Source organism: Drosophila serrata, unplaced genomic scaffold (assembly GCF_035046125.1).
Source record: "Drosophila serrata isolate PLE 108 unplaced genomic scaffold, ASM3504612v1 contig_204, whole genome shotgun sequence".
Lineage (NCBI taxonomy): Eukaryota > Metazoa > Arthropoda > Insecta > Diptera > Drosophilidae > Drosophila > Drosophila serrata.
The window spans coordinates 400,579-426,926 of record NW_028257102.1 but is presented as its reverse complement, the minus strand read 5'-3'; the positions used below and the strand labels follow the sequence as shown (position 1 = coordinate 426,926).

Genomic DNA, 26,348 nt, shown 5'->3' with positions numbered 1-26,348 from the left:
TCACGAGCTATGATTTTAAATACTTTACTCACCATTTATTGTCTTCTTTTTGCAGGCATGCCATCTGTGGAGGACGTGTGTTCCGCTTTCAGTGTGTGCGACGTCGACATCGAGTACAGCGAGGAGGAGCTTCAGAGCCTGACCACCTACAAGGCTTTCATGCAGCACGTACGTCCCATTCTGCATAAGGAGAACCCCAAGATTGCTGCGCCCAAGCTGATGATGCTGGTGGCGGCCAAATGGCGTGAGTTCTGCGAGAGCAATCCCCACATTCAGCAGGAGGGCAGCACTGCTGCCGCCGGTTCCGGCAACTCAGGTGGACAGGCGCGCAGTGTGGCCGGTGATGAGGCGGGCGATGAGCCAAGATCCTCACGCTCCTCGCGTAATGAGAAGCCCGACGATATCTACGAGGAGGCAGCCGAAGAGGAGGAAGAGGAGGAGGAGGAAGAGTTGAAGAAGCCACGTCGCAAGCGAAGCGGGCGAGGCAAGAAGGGCCGCCGACCCTCTGGCAAGGTGCCCACGTTAAAGATCAAGTTGGGCAAACGCAAGCGCGACAGCTCTGACGACGAGCAGGATGCCAGCGGTGCCTCTGAACGTGACTCGGATCTGGAGTTTGAGCGCATGCTCCAAAAGTCCGATGATAGTGCTGACGAGAAGGAAGCGGCGGCACCGTCGGGGTCTTCCTCGAAGGCAGACAACTCGGCAAATCCCGCTGCCGCCCAGGATGATGGATCCGGTGCTCCTGTGGTCCGCAAGAAGGCCAAGACTAAGATTGGCAACAAGTTCAAGAAGAAGAACAAGTTGAAGAAGACAAAGAACTTTCCCGAGGGTGAGGATGGCGAACACGAGCACCAGGACTACTGCGAAGTGTGCCAGCAGGGTGGCGAGATTATCCTCTGCGATACGTGCCCGCGGGCCTACCATTTGGTCTGCCTGGAACCGGAGCTGGATGAGCCGCCGGAGGGAAAGTGGTCGTGTCCCCACTGTGAGGCTGACGGCGGTGCTGCCGAGGAGGAGGACGATGACGAGCACCAGGAGTTTTGCCGCGTGTGCAAGGATGGTGGAGAGCTGCTCTGCTGCGATTCCTGTCCCTCGGCCTATCACACTTTCTGCTTGAATCCGCCGCTGGATACCATACCCGATGGCGACTGGCGCTGTCCGCGCTGCAGTTGCCCGCCGCTCACTGGCAAGGCAGAAAAGATCATCACTTGGCGCTGGGCAGTGCGTGCCGGTGACGATGGGCCCTCCACGTCCAAGGGATCGAAGAGCAGCGGCAACTCCCGTGTTCGCGAGTACTTCATCAAGTGGCACAACATGTCCTACTGGCACTGTGAATGGGTGCCGGAGGTGCAACTGGACGTCCATCATCCGCTGATGATCCGCTCGTTCCAGCGCAAGTACGACATGGAGGAGCCGCCCAAGTTCGAGGAGTCGCTGGACGAGGCAGACACTCGTTTCAAACGCATCCAGCGGCACAAGGACAAGGTGGGCATGAAGGCCGATGAGGATGACTCCGAACAGCTGGAGGAACGCTTCTACAAGAACGGCGTCAAGCCCGAGTGGCTCATTGTGCAGCGGGTCATTAATCATCGCACAGCGCGGGATGGCAGCACCATGTATCTGGTGAAGTGGCGCGAATTGCCGTACGATAAATCCACGTGGGAAGAGGAAGGCGACGATATCCAGGGTCTACGACAAGCCATTGATTACTATCAGGACCTGCGGGCCGTTTGCACGTCGGAGAACACACGCTCCAGCAGCAAGAAGAGCAAGAAGGGGCGCAAATCGAAGCTCAAGGTTGAGGATGATGATGATCGACCGGTTAAGCACTACACGCCGCCGCCGGAGAAGCCCACCACGGACCTGAAGAAGAAGTACGAGGGCCAGCCGGCATTCCTGGAGGGAACGGGCATGCAGCTGCATCCCTACCAGATCGAAGGCATCAACTGGTTGCGCTACAGCTGGGGCCAGGGCATCGACACCATCCTGGCCGACGAGATGGGTCTGGGCAAGACCATTCAGACGGTGACCTTCCTGTACTCCCTGTACAAGGAGGGCCACTGCCGCGGACCCTTCCTCGTGGCCGTGCCGCTGTCCACATTGGTCAACTGGGAGCGTGAGTTCGAGCTCTGGGCACCGGACTTTTACTGCATCACATATATCGGCGACAAGGACTCGCGAGCGGTCATTCGGGAGAACGAGCTGAGCTTCGAGGAAGGCGCTATCCGTGGCAGCAAGGTGTCACGCCTGCGCACAACGCAATATAAGTTCAACGTGCTGCTAACCAGCTACGAGCTGATCTCAATGGACGCCGCTTGTCTGGGCAGCATCGATTGGGCGGTGCTGGTGGTGGACGAGGCCCATCGGCTGAAGAGCAACCAGAGCAAGTTCTTCCGCATCCTCAACAGCTACTCCATTGCCTACAAGCTGCTGCTCACGGGAACGCCTCTGCAGAACAACCTCGAAGAGCTGTTCCATCTGCTTAACTTCTTGAGCCGGGACAAGTTCAACGATTTGCAAGCCTTCCAAGGCGAGTTCGCGGATGTGTCCAAGGAGGAGCAGGTGAAGCGCCTGCACGAGATGCTTGGGCCGCACATGCTGCGTCGCTTGAAGACCGATGTGCTGAAGAACATGCCCTCGAAATCGGAGTTTATTGTGCGTGTAGAGCTGTCGGCCATGCAGAAGAAGTTCTACAAGTTTATCTTGACCAAGAACTACGAGGCACTGAACTCGAAGAGCGGCGGAGGCTCCTGTTCCCTGATCAACATCATGATGGACCTGAAGAAGTGCTGTAACCATCCGTACCTCTTCCCATCCGCCGCCGAGGAGGCGCCCACCTCTGCCGGTGGTCTTTACGAGGTCAACTCGCTGACCAAGGCTGCCGGCAAGCTGGTGCTGCTTTCCAAGATGCTGAAGCTGCTCAAGTCACAGAACCATCGTGTGCTCATCTTCTCGCAGATGACGAAAATGCTGGACATTCTGGAGGACTTCCTCGAGGGCGAGCAGTACAAGTACGAGCGAATTGATGGTGGCATCACGGGTACCGTGCGCCAGGAGGCAATCGATCGCTTCAATGCACCCGGAGCACAGCAGTTCGTCTTTTTGCTGAGTACACGAGCCGGCGGTCTGGGCATCAATCTGGCCACGGCTGACACTGTCATCATCTACGATTCGGATTGGAATCCCCACAACGATATCCAGGCCTTCTCCCGTGCCCATCGTATCGGACAGGCCAACAAGGTGATGATCTATCGCTTCGTCACCCGAAACTCGGTCGAAGAGCGCGTGACGCAGGTGGCTAAGCGCAAGATGATGCTCACACATTTGGTGGTTCGACCCGGAATGGGCGGCAAGGGAGCCAATTTCACCAAACAGGAGCTGGACGATATTCTGCGCTTCGGTACCGAGGATCTGTTCAAGGAGGATGACAAGGAGGAGGCTATCCATTACGACGACAAGGCAGTGGCCGAACTACTAGATCGTACCAATCGAGGCATCGAGGAGAAGGAGTCCTGGGCCAACGAGTATCTCTCATCGTTCAAGGTGGCCTCGTACGCCACGAAGGAAGAGGAGGAGGAGGAGGAGACCGAGATCATCAAACAGGATGCAGAGAACTCTGATCCCGCATACTGGGTTAAGCTGCTGCGCCACCACTACGAGCAGCACCAGGAGGACGTGGGTCGCAGCCTGGGCAAGGGCAAGCGTGTCCGCAAGCAAGTCAACTACACGGACGGTGGCGTTGTGGCTGCTGACACAACGCGGGACGATTCCAACTGGCAGGACAACGGGAGCGAGTACAATTCGGAGTACTCGGCTGGCTCCGATGAGGATGGCGGAGATGATGACTTCGATGACCAGAACGGCGGCGGTGAAAGGAAGGCCAAGCGACGTTTGGAGCGTCGGGATGACCGTCCGCTGCCTCCGCTACTGGCTCGCGTCGGCGGCAACATCGAGGTATTGGGCTTCAATGCCCGCCAGCGGAAGAGCTTCCTCAATGCCATCATGCGCTATGGAATGCCCCCCCAGGACGCCTTCAATTCGCAGTGGCTGGTGAGAGATCTGCGCGGCAAGTCCGAGCGCAACTTCAAGGCCTATGTTTCGCTGTTCATGCGGCATCTGTGCGAACCTGGAGCAGACAATGCCGAGACCTTTGCCGACGGCGTGCCCCGTGAAGGACTCTCCCGCCAGCACGTGCTCACCCGGATCGGAGTGATGTCGCTTATTCGCAAGAAGGTGCAGGAATTCGAGCACATCAACGGTTACTACAGCATGCCGGAGTTGATCCTGAAGCCTTGTGAACCGGTTCGATCCGCCCTGAAGCAGCAGGATGCGGCGACAGCTCTAGAGGCCCCACCAGCCGGTGTCGTCAAGGTTGATGTGGACAAGAGCGCCACCACGAGCAACAGCGCCACTCCCGCCACCAGTGCTGCACCCAGTCCAGCGCCAGCATCGGAGAAGGGCGACGACAAGGAAAAGGATAAGGACTCTGAGAAGGAGAAAGAAAAGGAAAAGGAGAAGGCCTCACCGGAGAAGAGCAGCGAGGTGAAGCAGGAGCAAGAGGCTGAAAGCGGCGACAAAAAGCCCACAGAGGTCAAGGTGGAGCAATCCGTAGAAGAAGGTTCCTCCTCCGGTGACACAAAACCAGCCAGCGAGGCAGCCGAAGTCAAAACCGAGCTGACCAAGACAGAGCCCAAGGAAGAGGCCAAGGACCCTGAGCTCAAGGAAGAGCCCAAGACCGAAGAGGAGGAGATCAAGGAGAAGGACAAGGAGAAGGAGAAAGAAAAGGAGAAGGAAAAGGAAAAGCTCGAGGACAAGAAGCCAATCGCAGAGACAACTACAGTGATTGACGATGACGACGACGATGTGATGATTGTGAAAGAGGATGGTGAGCTAGAGAAGCCCAGCGCCAGTTCGCCCAAGGATCACAAGGCAGCCGCTGCTGCTGCAGCCGCGGCTACTGGAGCTGGAGCCTCTGCCACTGGCAAGGGCGGTGTGGAGGATAGCTTGGAGGTTCTAAAGCGCAAGTTCATGTTCAACATCGCTGATGGCGGCTTCACCGAGCTCCACACCCTGTGGCTCAACGAGGAGAAGGCAGCGGTTCCCGGCAGGGAGTACGAGATCTGGCATCGTCGCCACGACTACTGGCTGCTGGCCGGCATCGTTACCCATGGCTATGGGCGCTGGCAGGACATCCAGAACGATATTCGCTTTGCGATAATCAACGAACCCTTCAAGATGGACGTGGGCAAGGGCAACTTTCTGGAGATCAAGAACAAATTCCTCGCCCGCCGTTTCAAGCTGCTGGAGCAGGCTCTTGTCATTGAGGAGCAGTTGAGGCGTGCCGCCTACCTAAATCTCGCTCAGGATCCCAGCCATCCGGCAATGTCGCTCAACGCCCGCTTTGCCGAGGTCGAATGCCTGGCCGAATCCCATCAGCATCTCAGCAAGGAGTCGCTGGCAGGCAACAAGCCCGCGAATGCGGTGCTGCACAAGGTGCTCAACCAGCTGGAAGAGCTGCTCTCCGACATGAAGAGCGATGTATCCCGTCTGCCGGCCACATTGGCACGAATTCCACCCGTTGCCCAGCGCCTGCAGATGTCCGAGCGTTCTATCCTCTCCCGATTGGCAGCCACTGCCGGCAATGCCTCCAATGCAGGTGGGTTTCTAATCATATTCCTCTAGCTTCTTTGTTAGGCTCTCTTGTTTACCAAATAAATAATACTACTTTTTCTTTTGCAGCTCAATTAATGGCGCAATTCCCGGCTGGCTTCCAGGGCACAACATTGCCAGCATTCACTGGTGGACCGGCTGGCAATTTCGCCAATTTCCGGCCTCAGTTCTCGGTGCCCGGTCAGCTATCGAATAATTCCGGCGCCTAGGCAGCAGGCAACTCTCCTCAATAATAATATCTACGTTAAGCGCATTCGTATTCGTATTCCATGCAAATATATACTTTACTCTTGAGCTAAGAATTTAAATTTCAACACACACACCCACGTACATATATATTTATGATAATCATTTGCAATGAAATCTCGATACCCATATATATAAATATATATATGGTCGCGTTCACACAAATAATGAAAATTCTACATGTTCTGACACTTGGCGGAATGGCGGTAGGAGTTGGATGTTGGCATGGCTTCCAGTTACGACACTGATATGCTCCCGGGGCGGATCTCGCGGCCAATTCACACATACGACAAGTTTAAATAATTATTCTAATTTACTTACATTGCTTACTATGTGATTACAACATAATCTAGATACAATATATAAATGTATTGAATTCCATTGCAATGAACAACCTGCGATAATTGTTACTTTAATGGGAGTGGCCTGGTAAAACTTTAAAAATTAATTAACCACAAAATTTGATTTCCATTTGGTTTAAGCGATAAAAGTTGCGTTTTATTCATAGCTTTTCGTTTCGTTTTGAATATATCATCATGTTCCATGTATGTATATTAATATAAATTAGTCAAGTTCTGTATATATATCTGTGGGGTGTATATATATATAATTTGTAAATATCAAATACATAATCAGTAGACATATCTGCAATACTTATTTCGCTTCACACCAAAGCCAATCGATAATAATGTAAATACGTTATGAGTCTGCGATGAAATTCGTGCAACGTCTTGATATATATATTGCTGATCCGTGTAATTAATATCAAAAACTGTCTACGACAACATTTCGCACGTCACTATTTACATACAACGAACAAAAAAACAATTACCAATTACAAACTACAAATTAAATGGAATAGCTGTGGCACTTCGGAAGCGCCTAATACAATTACGCACATTTGTAAATTATACAATTATATACAACAAAAACAATGGCCAAACAAGAGGGAAACAACTACAAAAAGGGAACCAATTAAACGTAGAAAGTATTTACAAGCTGGACTTGAATATTATGGTACATGCTCTGGCAAAGAAGGTAGAATTAAGGCTTAATACTACAATAATTAAGAAACTAAATAATTAATAGCAGCAAATAGTTTCAAACTGAGCTTAAAATAGTAAATAACAAAACGCACACTTTAGGCGAAACAAAAGCACAAAACTTTAGAACATATCCTTAGGAGGAAAGAGGGAATAATATATAATAGAGTCCTTCATAGCCAGGATGATGATCGGTACACGGATATCATCATCAGTTAGGAAATTGAGCACAGCTTCTTTAGCTCGCCCTCGGTTTCGTCCACCTCGAGCTGCATGCTGGCGGCGGCATTGGGCAGCGCCCGGCCCTCGATGTTGGGTAAATACGGTTCGTAGTCAAGTCCCTTGCGCTCGTAAAATAGGAGATAGGCGGCACTGGGATCAATAACCGGCGGTTTCTGTGATATTTCTCGGCAGGAGCTGTCGTTGTAGCAATACCAGGAACCAGTTGCATTCGCTGCATAGGAAATGTAGTGGCCACCATTCAGCATACCCGAATGAGACTGCAAGCAAAGAATGGGTGGGAATATTGCCTGCTTGGAGATAAATAAGCATTTTGGATACTCACCACCACGGCATAGAGTCTGTACTTGGGATCGAACTCATCCACCTCCGGCTTGAGTCGATGCTGGTGATAGTCCTCGAATTCGCCGTCCACTATGGGCGTTTTCGTGAGACTCGTCGAGATGAGGCGTTGTCGTCGCCGAGCCGCATTGATCGTTTTACTCTGTCGCAGGATATTATTCCCGGCAGATACTGGCTTGGCCTGTGGTTCCACCTCCTCCTTGGTGGCTGCATCGATTTCGTCTAGTTCGCTGACAACTTCATTGCTCGCCAGTGTCTGCGTCGTTACGTCTCCTTCGTCCGTTTTTAGTTCCAGTAGCTCCTTGTGCCGCAATATTGTCTCCTGGGGCACGGAGGCCAGATATGGCGTTGGATCAAAGTCGTCGAATGGGAAGTGGACCACTTTCTGCGACTTCACCCACTTGCCGTTGACGCAATTAAAGCGCTTCAAGTGAACAATCTATCCAAATAATGTTGGTTAATGTGATTTTAGTGAGCTAAGGGACTTTCAAGAGACTCACCAAGATCGGTGGCAATTTCCAGATCTGCAGCTTCTTTGTGGCCGGCTTCTTGCCCTTGCAGTGACTGCAGTGATACCACTGCTCCAGCTGCTCCTCCGAGGTGAAGGCACGCAGGCAGTGATTCAGGTCCACGGGCTCCACCTGTTCCCGCCGACTTATGGCAATGGTCTCGTGATCCACCCACAGCTGGAAAGGGAGAAGGTCAATACTTCAGAATGCCCTCGAATCATGACGTACTTACCCGCTCCAAGGTGCTCTGATAGCGTAAATGCAAGGCGGTTGGATCCCAATCGATGGCAATGGTAAAGTCTTCAAAATATTTTGTTGTCGGGGTGTACGACAACGATGCGGTGTACTCCGGCGTCGTACGCTTCGTCTCCAGATTTGGTAGCGATGGAAATTTAGCGTTCATCTTCGGTGTCGTTGAATTGCCTATAAAATAAAACGTTTATTTAATAAAACAAGTTTCCACTGTCTGCTGAAGTGTATAGTTTGCAAAAAGGACTCGCAGAAGTCTGTTTCGGGTTCTCTACTCACTGGATCCGGCATTGCTGATGGGCGGCAGGGCCCCCTGAAGCACGTAGTCATTATTGCAGCGTATCTCACAGCCGCGGCAGAAGCTCGACCACGGGCAGATGGCACAGGTGAGTCCGTCCGCCTTGACCGCACGGAGCGTGAAGGGAAAGTCGTAGCCCAGGCTGTCATCGCTACAAAAAAGGGAAATTTGTAAAACGATTTAATATACCCTATGATTGGCTGTACTTACCAATCGGCGGCATGATTTGCCTGCTCGGTGGTGGCGGGCAGCGGACTAAGCAACCGGCTTACCTGCAGCCAAACGGCGCAGTATAAATCCTTATGGGTGCCTCCCTCATTGTTAGGGATGAGCAGCGGCACACCAAACAGGCTGGGTCGCGTCTTGTGGTAGGAAAGGAAGTAGCTGTCGTGCCGGGTGATCTTGCGATGCACGGCTACCAGATACTTTCCCGGCTTGTGGGGCTGCGAGGAGCGACGTGAGTAGACACCGCTGCTGGTTTCCGGCTGTGAGGTGGTTATCTGATCCGGTTGATCCGGCTCCTCCTCGTTGCCCTCCTCCGCCTGCTCGTCTACATCAGCATCGAGACTGGCTCCCAGCGTGTGCGCCGTCGTGCTCAGGCCACTGGAATCGTTGGGTGACGTCCGATAGGAGCCATCATCGCTGCCACTACCGTGCCGGCTGCTTACCGGCGCCAGATCAACTGCCATCGGAATGGGCTCCGTCAGCGAGCTCTCCATGGAATTCTCGCCGGAGTGATTTGTGTAGGAAATGGAGCTGGTGTTGCTCTCCGTGTGCAGCAGCTTGGCGGCGGACACTCGCTTCTGCTGGGCGGCCGTGTTGCCGTGCATGAAATTGTTCTCCGGACTGGAGCTTAGGATGAACGACTCCTGCACCAAGAGTTCGCATTAGTATTGATTAGGATAAGTTCGGGGTTAATTTGGCAGGGTCGGTGAGGTGTATGGAGGTGTATCGTGTGTATGGATGAGTGTATTAAAGCTTTGGAGCAAAAACTAAATTAATCAGGGGTCATCAATCAACTTGTAAAATGTACAATCTACCATTTGGGGATGCCACGGAAATTGCTGTGGGTTTATTTTGATTTAAAATGCATTTAAAATAACGTTACAATTAACTTATTTAATTTAATATTATAAGCAAGTTCCGTGACAGTCCTGATTATCTATAATTCTATTGGATAAACGCTCAACTTCCAAATTCTACATTTAATTTGTACAAATTGTTTATTGCAGGTGTTTAGAATATAAATCTGGTTTATTTTTGGGTTAATTCGTGAAGTGCCGGTGGAAATTGTGACACATAATTAAATATAGCTTTGAAAACCTATTAAAAAAATATGTATTTTTTATACCCCTGCAGGGTATTATAATTTTATTCAATACATTCTTACGCTATGAATGAGTCATTTCCGATCCTATAAATTATATATATTCTTGATCAGGATAAACAGCCGAGTCGAAAAAAAAATGTTCTAAAGTTTTGCAAAATTTTATAAGGGGTTACATCGTTTAAATAAAATTTTTAAATTATTTAAAATTGTAATTGATTATGCGTTTTTGAAAATTTTGATTTGCGGAACAAATTTTCGTTGAACAAAAATTGTGAAATATTGAATATATTTGATGGCAAACTGCAGGGGTATATAAACTTCGGCGTGACAAAGTTAGTTTTCTTCCTTGTTTTATTTTTAAGCGTTTAACATGGTTATTTTTAAAGAATTTTTGAGCAACACCGATGGAGATGATTAAATTAATTGAACGTATTTACATTTTTCAAAGAAATCTTAACATTCTATAATATTTTAATACAAGAACCTCAAGCATTATATAAAATCGTTAAAAGTTTATTAAATTTCGCAATATAAGAGTTCTCTACAGCACCGATTAAGAATGAATTAACCCCAAAATATATCAATTTAAACAAATTGTGTTCATGAACTTTCTATTAATAAACTATTGCAACAAATATATACAATAACAACAATTTCCCATCAACAGGATCTAAAGCAATTCAACAATTCTATTTACTAAAGAAAAAAATCATGTCAAATACATGAATAATCACTCCTATTAAGGATAGGGGGACTGCAAGGGTCTAATAGAACTATGACTAGAAGCTACACAAGGTGTAAATTATAATTCACAAGCTTCCAGCTCAGTAAACAAAAGATAACAACAAAGGATAGCGAAAGGTGATTGAAATGTTGATTGTTTTAAAACGGTTTTGGTTTTGTTTTAAGCAAAAAATTTACAATAGATATAGAGGGAAGAATGCCAGCAACAAATTAGATATGATTAGTAGAAGGAAAGATATTATAAATTACAAATAATTAAGTTCAACTTGGTAATAGAGTGTGCGAATACGAAGAATATACAGAGTATGCTAGTAGTTTTTGTTTTTTATATTTTTGTAGTTAAGAGGGAAGCCCACAAACCACGCAGCAGACGAGACGGCAACTGTTCATTTAACATATTTGTATTTAATATATTTAGATTAGGCGGCGCTCGACAAGCTGCACCTTGCTCCCTGTCTTCAGTTGAGCTACTTTCGTTACAGTCTTTCATTAACAACTCGTCTCACTCACTGAGACTTGGGAAATGAGCGAGAAAAGGTAAGACAGCACGACTAGGCTGTAATCAATGCTCTATCCTAGGCAAGATAAGATCTGAAGTTCTGAATTTAAGAATCGATTGGCCGCCCCAAAAGAACTGGGACGTAAATCTAGATGATATTAAATACGTGTATGTTAATATAGTTTAGAAGCCATACCTTGAAGCAGAATAGGCTGTGGGGCATGCACTCTCTCTTTCCAAAGCACCGGCTTACCTTTCCGGCCTCATCTGGCAGCAGCTCGTGCACTTGGTTGTCACCACTTCCGTTTCCGCTGAAATGGTTGGTATTGCTGATGCTCTGATTGTTTTCCGCCTCAACCGCCTCCAGTCCCATGGCATGGCCATTGCAAAGGACGCGAGACGAGGCGCGGTGACTGGTGGAGGTCTGAATAGTGCTCAGCGAGGACAGCGAGTTGTCCTGGGCTGTCATGAGAGCTGTGGACATGTAAACATTATTAATTTATCCATTGCAAGCTTTAGACTGTAGCTTACCCGAGCTACGCTGAATATCCTTGAGTCCTTGCTCGATGTGCATGCTGAGCACTGAGTTGGAGCGCGTTCGGACGCTCTGCTCGGGCAACTGGTAGACATACAGCTCCTTGGCGCTCTGCATTCTCAATTTCTCCTCATCGGCCAACACCTGGCGTATCTGTGAGTTCCACAGCTCGCAAACAAGCATCAGGTTCGGCTGCAGTGAACACAGCTTGGACAGCTTATGCTTCATGTGGGAATACTTGCACTCCGAGTTGAGACGGAAGCCGTACTTAATGGGCACGCTGCCATCCAGCAGGATAACTGTTGAAGGTGAAACAAAAATGTTATATATCATCATAAATTATTTATGCTGCATTGACTCACCCAACACTTCCAGATACACATAGTTCTCAACTGGCAGCGGCAAACTGAGCAGGCTGAAGGGATCGAAGCGCACAGACTCGTGGCCACAGCTTAAGCAGCTAACCTTGGACTTGAGCTGGCCATAAAACAAATCAATGATAATTGACTGATTGCGAGCGTGGTGTTGTGACCAGGCCTCGGCGGCCACTAGCTTATCCGGCCGGCCATTGGAGTCCTTCAGTTCACTGTACGGCTTCTCCATCACGCGGTTAAGATCCTCATGCAAGGCGTCCAATAGCCATTCGAGCAGCTCCTGGGAGTCGTGCTGACCGCCACCGGCGAACTGCGGAGCGTGCTTATTAACGCAGAAGCGCAGCTTAAGCGGTGCCACTGAACGCGTCGTCGCCGTCCAAACCTCCTTGAGGAGTTCAGCATAGCGCATCGCCAGCTGTCCCCGGGTGCCCAGCTTGTTGGCCGCATTCAGCTCGAAGCGGTGCATCTCTCGCTGGAAGTACTGCGCCAGTGGCTGGGTGTTGAACAGCACCTGGAGAGCCGCATTCATGAAGCAGGTGTTGCCCAGGTTGTGCAGGCCCGTGGCTCCTGGCGCATGCACTGACATAATGGAGCTGCGGGTCATACGCCGCCGATCGCCTGGTGTTCCACACGTCCCCTGGCCACTCTGGGCGCTTGCCAACGAGCCCAGTTCCTCGGGCCAGGTCAGGTCCTTGTTGCGAATCTCCAGCAGTAGCTGGTCATTGTCCCGGATGAGAAGTTCCTTCAGGCACATGGCATCCTCCTCCAACAATAATATGGCACCGTTGTCCAGCTGAGGCACGTGCCACAGCCGGATATCCTCCGCCTTCAGGCGCAGCTGCTCGCATAGGAACTCCCCGACTTGTCGCACAGTGGCCAAGCGGCTGAAAGCCGCCGTGTAGGCAAGATATCGCTTCGGCGGCTGCAGCACGCTGCTGGCTGCGATTGCTGCATATCCACCGCCGGATGCCAGGACCCCGTAGCCGCCGCTTACTGTGGAGCCCCAGCTGCCTAGCTGGGCGCCCGATCCTCCGCCTCCTCCTCCAGCGCCCATTTGGGACGGTTGCGCTTGGTGCAACAGGATGCGCAGATTCAGCGGGTACAGCTCCAGTTCCACCTCAGAGTTAGGTGGTTGGATGACCTGGCGCGGCAATGGCAGGTTGTCGCCGTACCACCGATTTAACGCCTTCCAAAGCGACTTGGGCACCAGCTCGAAGTCGTGGCTCTGCACCAGAGGCGTGTCCCGTTTGAGGTGACCGCCTTCGCCGGTGAGGGTGCGCACGTTTCTGTACGGATTGGCCGTGATCAGGTTGCTGTTGTCAATCGGTCCTGGACGCACAGGTCCGCAGTGGCGGCCTGCAGAGAACCCACTGCTGGCGGATCCAGAGCCGGAGCCGGTGGCTGAGCCTGTGCCGGAGCCCAACGAGTAGCTGTCGTGCTGCTCCAGACTGTGAGTGTTGAAGCTCTCATCGCAGACAACCGCCTCGTCGACGGCGGTCCGCTGACTGGCGGCGGTGCGCTTGCAGTAGTCGCATGTATGAGCCGTGTGTTGGGTGTACTGCGTCCAATTGAGCCACCAGTCACGCGTTATCAAGTACCAGAACTGACCGACACGGTAAGGTCTGCGTTCTTCGCGTCGCAGCCATCCTCGGACAATATCATTCTCCATATGCTTACACTGCGGCCAGAGACCGAAGACGATGTGGCACAGCTCGAAGATAAGGTCCAGCAGGGGCTGCATGAGCCGGAGATCACACTGAACGTTCCACAGCATAAAGTCCTCGGCGGTGAGGGAGACGTTGTCGCGGGTTAGCTTGCTAGGCTCACCGTCGGGACTGCGACGCTGTCCAAACTCAAGCAGATCGCTGATAACATGCTGTTTGGTTAGCTCCGTATACTGCTGGGCATCACGGTTCTCCTTGGCCACCAGCAAGAGAACATTGATCATTTGCAGTGTCTCCTCGTGGCTGAGAACTCCATCTCGATCCACATCAAAGATCTTAAAGCAAACTAGAGACGGAACAAGTTAGATAGATGATGCAGAGAGTGGGTTCCCACTACTTACATCGTGTCCTCTCCACACCTGGTCCACGACAGGCAGCACTGACGCCGCAGCACAGCTCCTTAAAGTCGATGTGACCGTCACGGTTCTCATCGAAGGCGTTGAACAGTCCCGCCAGTGCGTTCTTTGGTATCGGTGGACTAATCAGAGGGCCAAGGAACTGCAGATCGATTTGTCCATTCTGCGATGTGTTCTTCAGACGCCAAAACTCCTTCTCCAGATCGCCAATGTCCTTCTCCTCCAGATGCGTCACTCCGGCAAGACTCTGGTAAAACGTTGGCGTCTCCAGCTCTGAGGTGAGACTGACACAGTTGTCGGCCAAAAGCCAGTTGGAGAGAACTGTGGCATTGCGATGCTTGATAATCCATTCCTGAAACTGCTCGAAATTGACTCGTTCACCCTGGGCGAACAGGGAGACGCTCTCGAATGGAGCCAGGTTCACATTGCGTACATATTCCGACCTTATTATATAGGTTCCTGCATCGTTGCAGTAGAGGTTCCACAGAAATCTGAAAGTTTGAAATTATTTAATGACAATTTATAGAAGCATCATTATTCCGAGACACTCACTTGGTCTTCTCCTCCTGGGTGCCGCGCGTGATTAGCACCAGGCCGCAGAGCAGATCCTTGAAGGAAATACCCCGCTGAGTGCCACCACACGCGGCGTACAGCATGTCCGTGATCTTTGGCGGCACCCCCTCGCAGAGCACATCCTGCTGGAAGGCATTCCGGCTGAGGAAGAGCCGCCCCACGCCCGCCGATTTCTTGAAGGCATCTCTCAGGCGCCGCAGCTCCGCATCGCTCACTGGGTAAGGTAAAAAAAATCAATCGATGAGTAAGGCATTGGGCTGGGCAAATCCCACTCACGTTGAGCATGGGATGCCCCGTAATTAATGCGATTAACGCGCTCGTTTTCACGCCAACCCCAGCGACGTGATGACGTCTTTGTCAGACGAATAATTTACAAATAGTAAGAATTAATATAAATATATATATGTATATATATATATAATATAATGGCTGTTGCAATCTCCTACAACAGCCATAAAACTGATGTTTCGGTCATCATTTACCCATTGATTCCATTCTAGGGATTCAGTGTCGCTTTGTTACCTAATTACCTCTTATCTGACATTGATTGGTTTTTTTTCTGTTTCAGAGTGATTGTGAATCACTTCGCTGAGGAATCACAAGTGCACCAGCATATGTTTATTCACACACGACCAGCGATAATTAAAAATCGTAACGAATTTCGGTTATAAAACCTCAGTCTGAGAAGGTAGAGAGCAGTGGGAATCCACGTTTTTATGATCTAACAAGAAAGGAAGTTAGCTTGGGGAAGCCGAAGTGCATATACCTTTGGAATACTATATAATATAACTGCCAGAGAAACGTTTGTAAAATATAGAGGATAAGTAAGTATCTATGACCAGTAAATATCTATAACCAGTAAGTATATATGACCAGTAGGTATCTATGAGCAGTAAGAATGTATGATCAGTTACTAACTTTGAACACAAATAAACAATGACTTGCAACTTTGTAACAGCACATTTCTGAGACTTGGCCGGCAGCAGTCACTTCGTTCCGGGGATGTGAGAACCAGTTGGGAATCATATGCACAGGTGTGCGAGATGTGATTTGGAACAAATTTAAGAGAAAGCTATTTGAATAAAACTATGCATTTATTCTTCTATATAATTCTACGAGTATATATATCGGAGCATGCCAAATCGGTGGACTATATATATACATATATATAGCTGACATAGGAACAATTGGACGATTTAAAGAACTATGATCAGTAATTAACTATGAGAGGTAAGTAACTCTGAACAGTAAGTATCATAAACATTAAGTAACTATAATCAGAAAGTAGCTATGGTCAGTTAATAACTATGATCAATAATTACCTCTGAACAGTAAGTATCTAAGATCAGAAAGTATCTATAACTAGTAAGTATCTATGACCAGTAGGTATCTATGAGCAGTAAGTATGTATGATCAGTTACTAACTTTGAACACTAATAAACAATGACTTGCAACTTTGTAACACAACACATTTCTGAGACTTGGCCGGCAGCAGTCACTTCGTTCCGGGGATGTGAGAACCAGTTGGGAATCATATGCACGGATGTGCGAGATGTGATTTGGAACAAATTTAAGAGAAAGCTATTTAAATTAAACTATGCATTTATTCTTCTAGATAATTCTATGCGTATATAAATCGGAGCATGCATATATATACATATATATAGCAGACATAGGAACAATCGGACGATTTAAAGAACTATGATCAGTAATTAACTATAAGAGGTAAGTAACTCTGAACAGTAAGTATCATAAACATTAAGTAATTATAATCAGTAAGTAGCTATGGTCAGTTAATAACTATGATCAGTAATTACCTCTGAACAGTAAGTATCTATGACCAGTAGGTATCTATGAGCAGTAAGTATCTATGACCAGTAAGTATGTGTGATCAGTTACTAACTTTGAACACTAATAAACAATGACTTGCAACTTTGTAACACAACACATTTCTGAGACTTGGCCGGCAGCAGTCACTTCGTTCCGGGGATGTGAGAACCAGTTGGGAATCATATGCTCAGGTGTGCGAGATGTTATTTGGAACAAATTCAAGAGCAAGCTATTTGAATAAAACTATGCATTTATTTTTCTATATAATTCTACGAGTATATAAATCGGAGCATGCCAAATCGGTGGACTATATATATACATATATATAGCTGGCATAGGAACAATCGGTCGATTTTAAGAACTATGATCAGTAATTAACTAAGAGAGGTAAGTAACTCTGAACAGTAAGTATCATAAACATTAAGTAACTATAATCAGAAAGTAGCTATGGTCAGTTAATAACTATGATCAGTAATTACCTCTGAACAGTAAGTATCTATAACTAGTAAGTATCTATAACTAGTAAGTATCTATGACCAGTAGGTATCTATGAGCAGTAAGTATGTATGATCAGTTACTAACTTTGAACACAAATAAACAATGACTTGCAACTTTGTAACACAACACATTTCTGAGACTTGGCCGGCAGCAGTCACTTCGTTCCGGGGATGTGAGAACCAGTTGGGAATCATATGCTCAGGTGTGCGAGATGTTATTTGGAACAAATTTAAGAGCAAGCTATTTGAATAAAACTATGCATTTATTTTTCTATATAATTCTACGAGTATATAAATCGGAGCATGCCAAATCGGTGGACTATATATATACATATATATAGCTGACATAGGAACAATCGGACGATTTTAAGAACTATGATCAGTAATTAACTAAGAGAGGTAAGTAACTCTGAACAGTAAGTATCATAAACATTAAGTAACTATAATCAGTAAGTAGCTATGGTCAGTTAATAACTATGATCAGTAATTACCTCTGAACAGTAAGTATCTATAACTAGTAAGTATCTATAACCAGTAAGTATCTATGACCAGTAGGTATCAATGAGCAGTAAGTATGAATGATCAGTTACAGTTACAGCAGTCACTTCGTTCCGGGGATGTGAGAACCAGTTGGGAATCATATGCTCAGGTGTGCGAGATGTTATTTGGAACAAATTTAAGAGCAAGCTATTTGGATAAAACTATGCATTTATTTTTCTATATAATTCTACGAGTATATAAATCGGAGCATGCCAAATCGGTGGACTATATATATACATATATATAGCTGACATAGGAACAATCGGACGATTTTAAGAACTATGATCAGTAATTAACTAAGAGAGGTAAGTAACTCTGAACAGTAAGTATCATAAACATTAAGTAACTATAATCAGTAAGTAGCTATGGTCAGTTAATAACTATGATCAGTAATTACCTCTGAACAGTAAGTATCTATAACTAGTAAGTATCTATAACCAGTAAGTATCTATGACCAGTAGGTATCAATGAGCAGTAAGTAAGAATGATCAGTTACTAACTTTGAACACTAATAAACAATGACTAGCAACTTTGTAACACAACACATTTCTTAGACTTGGCCGGCAGCAGTCACTTCGTTCCGGGGATGTGAGAACCAGTTGGGAATCATATGCTCAGGTGTGCGAGATGTTATTTGGAACAAATTTAAGAGCAAGCTATATGAATAAAACTATGCATTTATTTTTCTATATAATTCTACGAGTATATAAATCGGAGCATGCCAAATCGGTGGACTATATATATACATATATATAGCTGACATAGGAACAATCGGACGATTTTAAGAACTATGATCAGTAATTAACTAAGAGAGGTAAGTAACTCTGAACAGTAAGTATCATAAACATTAAGTAACTATAATCAGAAAGTAGCTATGGTCAGTTAATAACTATGATCAGTAATTACCTCTGAACAGTAAGTATCTATAACTAGTAAGTATCTATAACCAGTAAGTATCTATGACCAGTAGGTATCAATGAGCAGTAAGTATGAATGATCAGTTACAGTTACAGCAGTCACTTCGTTCCGGGGATGTGAGAACCAGTTGGGAATCATATGCTCAGATGTGCGAGATGTTATTTGGAACAAATTTAAGAGCAAGCTATTTGAATAAAACTATGCATTTATTTTTCTATATAATTCTACGAGTATATAAATCGGAGCATGCCAAATCGGTGGACTATATATATACATATATATAGCTGACATAGGAACAATCGGACGATTTTAAGAACTATGATCAGTAATTAACTAAGAGAGGTAAGTAACTCTGAACAGTAAGTATCATAAACATTAAGTAACTATAATCAGAAAGTAGCTATGGTCAGTTAATAACTATGATCAGTAATTACCTCTGAACAGTAAGTATCTATAACTAGTAAGTATCTATAACCAGTAAGTATCTATGACCAGTAGGTATCTATGAGCAGTAAGTATGAATGATCAGTTACTAACTTTGAACACTAATAAACAATGACTTGCAATTTTGTAACACAACACATTTCTGAGACTTGGCCGGCAGCAGTCACTTCGTTCCGGGGATGTGAGAACCAGTTGGGAATCATATGCTCAGGTGTGCGAGATGTTAATTGAAACAAATTTAAGAGCAAGCTGTATGAATAAAACTATGCATTTACTTTTCTATATTATTCTACGAGTATATAAATCGGAGCATGCCAAATCGGTGGACTATATATATACATATATATAGCTGGCATAGGAACAATCGGTCGATTTTAAGAACTATGATCAGTAATTAACTAAGAGAGGTAAGTAACTCTGAACAGTAAGTATCATAAACATTAAGTAACTATAATCAGAAAGTAGCTATGGTCAGTTAATAACTATGATCAGTAATTACCTCTGAACAGTAAGTATCTATAACTAGTAAGTATCTATAACTAGTAAGTATCTATAACTAGTAAGTATCTATAACCAGTAGGTATCTATGAGCAGTAAGTATGAATGATCAGTTACTAACTTTGAACACTAATAAACAATGACTTGCAACTTTGTAACAACACATTTCTGAGACTTGGCCGGCAGCAGTCACTTCGTTCCGGGGATGTGAGAACCAGTTGGGAATCATATGCTCAGATGTGCGAGATGTTATTTGGAACAAATTTAAGAGCAAGCTATTTGAATAAAACTATGCATTTATTTTTCGATATAATTCTACGAGTATATAAATCGGAGCATGCCAAATCGGTGGACTATATATATACATATATATAGCTGACAAAGGAACAATCGGACGATTTTAAGAACTATGATCAGTAATTAACTAAGAGAGGTAAGTAACTTTGAACAGTAAGTATCATAAACATTAAGTAACTATAATCAGTAAGTAGCTATGGTCAGTTAATAACTATGATCAGTAATTACCTCTGAACAGTAAGTATCTATAACTAGTAAGTATCTATAACCAGTAAGTATCTATGACCAGTAGGTATCTATGAGCAGTAAGTATGTATGATCAGTTACTAACTTTGAACACTAATAAACAATGACTTGCAATTTTGTAACACAACACATTTCTGAGACTTGGCCGGCAGCAGTCACTTCGTTCCGGGGATGTGAGAACCAGTTGGGAATCATATGCTCAGGTGTGCGAGATGTTATTTGGAACAAATTTAAGAGCAAGCTATATGAATAAAACTATGCATTTATTTTTCTATATAATTCTACGAGTATATAAATCGGAGCATGCCAAATCGGTGGACTATATATATACATATATATAGCTGACAAAGGAACAATCGGACGATTTTAAGAACTATGATCAGTAATTAACTATGAGAGGTAAGTAACTCTGAACAGTAAGTATCATAAACATTAAGTAACTATAATCAGAAAGTAGCTATGGTCAGTTAATAACTATGATCAATAATTACCTCTGAACAGTAAGTATCTAAGATCAGTAAGTATCTATAACTAGTAAGTATCTATGACCAGTAGGTATCTATGAGCAGTAAGTATGTATGATCAGTTACTAACTTTGAACACTAATAAACAATGACTTGCAACTTTGTAACACAACACATTTCTGAGACTTGGCCGGCAGCAGTCACTTCGTTCCGGGGATGTGAGAACCAGTTGGGAATCATATGCACGGATGTGCGAGATGTTATTTGGAACAAATTTAAGAGCAAGCTATTTGAATAAAACTATGCATTTATTTTTCGATATAATTCTACGAGTATATAAATCGGAGCATGCCAAATCGGTGGACTATATATATACATATATATAGCTGACATAGGAACAATCGGACGATTTTAAGAACTATGATCAGTAATTAACTATAAGAGGTAAGTAACTCTAAACAGTAAGTATCATAAAAATTAAGTAACTATAATCAGTAAGTAGCTATGGTCAGTTAATAACTATGATCAGTAATTACCTCTGAACAGTAAGTATCTATAACTAGTAAGTGTCTATAACCAGTAAGTATCTATGACCAGTAGGTATCTATGAGCAGTAAGTATGAATGATCAGTTACTAACTTTGAACACTAATAAACAATGACTTGCAACTTTGTAACACAACACATTTCTGAGATTTGGCCGGCAGCAGTCACTTCGTTCCGGGGATGTGAGAACCAGTTGGGAATCATATGCTCAGGTGTGCGAGATGTTATTTGGAACAAATTCAAGAGCAAGCTATTTGAATAAAACTATGCATTTATTTTTCTATATAATTCTACGAGTATATAAATCGGAGCATGCCAAATCGGTGGACTATATATATACATATATATAGCTGACAAAGGAACAATCGGACGATTTTAAGAACTATGATCAGTAATTAACTATAAGAGGTAAGTAACTCTAAACAGTAAGTATCATAAAAATTAAGTAACTATAATCAGTAAGTAGCTATGGTCAGTTAATAACTATGATCAGTAATTACCTCTGAACAGTAAGTATCTATAACTAGTAAGTGTCTATAACCAGTAAGTATCTATGACCAGTAGGTATATATGAGCAGTAAGTATGTATGATCAGTTACTAACTTTGAACACTAATAAACAATGACTTGCAACTTTGTAACAACACATTTCTGAGACTTGGCCGGCAGCAGTCACTTCGTTCCGGGGATGTGAGAACCAGTTGGGAATCATATGCTCAGATGTGCGAGATGTTATTTGGAACAAATTTAAGAGCAAGCTATTTGAATAAAACTATGCATTTATTTTTCGATATAATTCTACGAGTATATAAATCGGAGCATGCCAAATCGGTGGACTATATATATACATATATATAGCTGGCATAGGAACAATCGGTCGATTTTAAGAACTATGATCAGTAATTAACTATAAGAGGTAAGTAACTCTAAACAGTAAGTATCATAAACATTAAGTAACTATAATCAGAAAGTAGCTATGGTCAGTTAATAACTATGATCAGTAATTACCTCTGAACAGTAAGTATCTATAACTAGTAAGTATCTATAACCAGTAAGTATCTATGACCAGTAGGTATCTATGAGCAGTAAGTATGAATGATCAGTTACTAACTTTGAACACTAATAAACAATGACTTGCAATTTTGTAACACAACACATTTCTGAGACTTGGCCGGCAGCAGTCACTTCGTTCCGGGGATGTGAGAACCAGTTGGGAATCATATGCACGGATGTGCGAGATGTTATTTGGAACAAATTTAAGAGCAAGCTATTTGAATAAAACTATGCATTTATTTTTCGATATAATTCTACGAGTATATAAATCGGAGCATGCCAAATCGGTGGACTATATATATACATATATATAGCTGACATAGGAACAATCGGACGATTTTAAGAACTATGATCAGTAATTAACTATAAGAGGTAAGTAACTCTAAACAGTAAGTATCATAAAAATTAAGTAACTATAATCAGTAAGTAGCTATGGTCAGTTAATAACTATGATCAGTAATTACCTCTGAACAGTAAGTATCTATAACTAGTAAGTGTCTATAACCAGTAAGTATCTATGACCAGTAGGTATCTATGAGCAGTAAGTATGTATGATCAGTTACTAACTTTGAACACTAATAAACAATGACTTGCAACTTTGTAACAACACATTTCTGAGACTTGGCCGGCAGCAGTCACTTCGTTCCGGGGATGTTTGAACCAGTTGAGAATCATATGCTCAGATGTGCGAGATGTTATTTGGAACAAATTTAAGAGCAAGCTATTTGAATAAAACTATGCATTTATTTTTCGATATAATTCTACGAGTATATAAATCGGAGCATGCCAAATCGGTGGACTATATATATACATATATATAGCTGACATAGGAACAATCGGACGATTTTAAGAACTATGATCAGTAATTAACTATGAGAGGTAAGTAACTCTGAACAGTAAGTATCATAAACATTAAGTAACTATAATCAGTAAGTAGCTATGGTCAGTTAATAACTATGATCAGTAATTACCTCTGAACAGTAAGTATCTATAACTAGTAAGTGTCTATAACCAGTAAGTATCTATGACCAGTAGGTATCTATGAGCAGTAAGTATGAATGATCAGTTACTAACTTTGAACACTAATAAACAATGACTTGCAACTTTGTAACACAACACATTTCTGAGATTTGGCCGGCAGCAGTCACTTCGTTCCGGGGATGTGAGAACCAGTTGGGAATCATATGCTCAGGTGTGCGAGATGTTATTTGGAACAAATTCAAGAGCAAGCTATTTGAATAAAACTATGCATTTATTTTTCTATATAATTCTACGAGTATATAAATCGGAGCATGCCAAATCGGTGGACTATATATATACATATATATAGCTGACAAAGGAACAATCGGACGATTTTAAGAACTATGATCAGTAATTAACTATGAGAGGTAAGTAACTCTGAACAGTAAGTATCATAAACATTAAGTAACTATAATCAGAAAGTAGCTATGGTCAGTTAATAACTATGATCAATAATTACCTCTGAACAGTAAGTATCTAAGATCAGTAAGTATCTATAACTAGTAAGTATCTATGACCAGTAGGTATCTATGAGCAGTAAGTATGTATGATCAGTTACTAACTTTGAACACTAATAAACAATGCCTTGCAACTTTTTAACAACACATTTCTGAGACTTGGCCGGGAGCAGACACTAGAGGAAAATGCGAAACTGTGAATGTAGAACCTTAAATATAGTATGAAAATGTTAATGAAATAAAACCAGGCATTACTCCATTGTTTTATTACTCATAAATTTATATAATTTGTATTGTATTAATTCCTAGTACCCGAATTTTAATCTGAAAGGGTATACAAACTTCGGCGTGCCGAAGTTAAACCCAAGTGTTCTTAGCTCAGTGTTTTAATTTTAAATAAAGTTAGTTTTTCCTTAACACAATAACAATACTATTTCTTTAAATTCGACTTAAGCTGTCTCCGATTAGATTATTTATTTATTAATTTGCACTAGAAAAGTATTAATATTTGAAGTAAAAGCCCCAATAACTATTAATTTTGATAACTAGACATCTATAGATTGAAACATATATTTTAAACCGCTAAAATTATTAATGTATTTATTTTTAAGGATGTCAGTAATCAAACCCCATAAGAATGGCCATTAAATGCTCAATCAATTCACTCTTCGTATTTCAAAGATAAGACTTATGATCATTGGCGAACTGATATCCGCGAACTTTAAGTGAAACGTGAAAATAAATTGAATGAAATATGCGACGTCACGGAAATGAATTTGTTGTTGTGGAAAATCAAGTGCCATTGCCACTGCAAGACTGCAGCTTCGGTATTCGGATTCGATTTGTGACTCTTCTTGCATGCAAAGCATTTATTTTTTCCCCTCTCGTTTTTCTCACTTCTCTGTTGTGTCGCGTTGCTTTATTGAAAACCGGTCGTTCCCCGTGTGTGGCTAATAAGAAACACACGCACCTGGTCGCGCGCCCCACTTCTGGGGGAGGAAAGAAGAAGGCGGACGGACGGACAGGTGCTTGGGGTGGCCAGGGAGGGGGCACATATACCTTATCAGCACAACGTTCGTTTTCTTAACTCTCACTGCCTGCCCGACCGCTAACAATAACAACGACAGTAGCCAGATGAATGCCAGAGCAACAACGTGAAGGTAAGTTAAGTAAAGTAAGTCAGAAAAATATTGCTAGCCAGGCGCTAGAGACGTCATAGAGATTGGGCTGGGATTGGGATGGGCAGAAGTAGAGGGCTGGAGGGAGGGTCTGCCAAGGTGGTGGCTAGTTCCCGTTGTGCGAAAATAATCTTAACTCCTTCCTTGATTTCCAATTGATATGGTGTAGGTGTATACCTACTTAGCAGCTCTTTAGATACAGTAAAGTTTCTCGTTATATGAATTCATAAGATGTGAATATTATGCCAAAAACTGTATCCAAAAGAACTTATCAGTATTCGATTTGCTTACAGATTAAAGCAGAATATTTTGCTTGGTCTAAAAGTGGCTTTCCGCTGAATTCTTAAGCTTATTGTTAAGCTTCAGTCACATTCCAAAATAATGGAAGAATAATTAGTATCTGACAATTAAATAAATATGCTCAAAAAGTTCAATTTACAGAAGTTTGACTGTAATTTGCTAAACGCCAAAAATATTCCCTTAGTTCTGCTTATCTGGAAAATGCACTTGAAAGTGATTTAATTCTGAAATACTGCACAATTTCCAACACCTTTGCATACATATATATATATACATATGTATATATACATATGTATGCATGTTAAAAGTAAAATGCAACGGGGTAATGACATGCAAAACTGTGAAAATTAACCGCGTCCGCATAATGCAGTTACAGCAACCCTAAGCTTGCCCTGGCTACTTAACTGCTTCTGTGCGTCGCTACTCTGCTTTGTTGTCTCCCAGCCACCCCACACACACCCACCCCTGCCGTTGAGCTTTTCTATTGTGACGTCACTGGCGGCGGGCGACGCAAATACCAATGCATACACGAGCGCAAGCTGTCCATGTATGTGTACTGTTTAGGGAATACTGGAATATGGCAGAATGAATGCACAAAAAACTGCAGGAGAAAAGCAAAGGGAATAGGGAACACCTTTGGGAAGTGGGCAGTGGAACCACCGGAGCGGTCAGCAAACGTGGGAGCACAACAACAATAGGAATCGATAAAGCGCAATCACACCTGTATGTATGTTGGTGTTGTTCTGTTTTCTAGAAGCGACGTTGATTAGCTGTGTGACCCATTTTCACTTTCCCAGGGAATTCGGTCCAGCCGGAGGATCAGCACTACGCTAAGACTTACCTCGCTTCACCGACTCCTCGTAGCTGATGCTGTTCGAGTGCTTGGACTCTTTGGTGCCCATATTTTGTGCCAAGAATTTTTGTTTGCGGGGGTGCAACGCGACGGGTTCTCGGATTCTGCTCCTCCTGTGTTTCTCGACACTTTTCACATTTGTTTACGTTCACTTAACCGACGCGGGCAGAACGACAAGCACTTTAGTCTGATTGGAATCAGTATCGGAAGCAGAAACGGGAGCACAATTAACCAATTCACTGTCAAATTATCATCACTTACGGGGGTCAAAACAAAACAACAGTGTTGCTGAACGCCAGTGGTTACGTATCGATATGCAGACTGGTAGCTGTCATCGATATTTTTTCACAGCACTAAATTAATACTGCAAAATATACCACAATATTTGAGTTTTTCTGGTATTTTGATCAACACTGGTTCGATAGGCAGACTAGTAGCTGCTATCGATATATTTTCACAACACTAATTTGATATTG

General features: G+C 44.1%; 2 protein-coding genes across 4 annotated transcripts in view; one reads left to right on the top strand and one right to left on the bottom strand.

The window, feature by feature from the left end:
* The window catches only part of Mi-2 (chromodomain-helicase-DNA-binding protein Mi-2 homolog), a 29,778-nt gene extending 23,471 nt beyond the window's left edge, over positions 1 to 6,307 (top strand). For both annotated transcript variants that reach the window (XM_020946225.2, XM_020946226.2), the window contains exons 4-5: positions 56 to 5,656; positions 5,740 to 6,307. In XM_020946225.2, coding sequence (XP_020801884.1) covers positions 56 to 5,656; positions 5,740 to 5,879 — 5,741 coding nt within the window. In that variant the 3' untranslated portion in view covers positions 5,880 to 6,307. The remainder of the gene's footprint in view (positions 1 to 55; positions 5,657 to 5,739) is intronic.
* A 69-nt stretch (positions 6,308 to 6,376) lies between these two features.
* On the bottom strand, positions 6,377 to 26,195 carry Usp32 (Ubiquitin specific protease 32). Of its 2 annotated transcripts, none has more exons than XM_020946306.2 (12): positions 25,861 to 26,195; positions 14,712 to 14,946; positions 14,145 to 14,650; positions 12,068 to 14,089; positions 11,702 to 12,004; positions 11,367 to 11,644; positions 8,808 to 9,466; positions 8,579 to 8,748; positions 8,283 to 8,473; positions 8,042 to 8,227; positions 7,525 to 7,980; positions 6,377 to 7,459 (listed from the first exon to the last, which is right to left on the bottom strand). In XM_020946306.2, exons 1-12 carry the CDS (start codon positions 25,919 to 25,921, stop codon positions 7,175 to 7,177), a joined length of 5,352 nt encoding a protein of 1,783 aa, XP_020801965.2. In that variant the 5' UTR covers positions 25,922 to 26,195; the 3' UTR covers positions 6,377 to 7,174. The 2 variants fall into 2 exon arrangements, with proteins under 2 accessions (XP_020801965.2, XP_020801966.2); XM_020946307.2 differs by having other exon boundaries at positions 11,424 to 11,644.
* Between the last annotated feature and the right edge of the window lie 153 nt (positions 26,196 to 26,348).

Coding starts and splice junctions, on each gene's coding strand:
- Usp32 (XM_020946306.2), bottom strand. CDS start 25,921: ATGGGCACCAAAGAGTCCAAGCACTCGAACAGCATCAGCTACGAGGAG. Junction 9,467..11,366: donor ACAGCCTATTCTGCTTCAAG/GTATGGCTTCTA, acceptor CTCTTGGTGCAG/GAGTCGTTCATCCTAAGCTC. Junction 8,474..8,578: donor CATCAGCAATGCCGGATCCA/GTGAGTAGAGAA, acceptor TTTATTTTATAG/GCAATTCAACGACACCGAAG.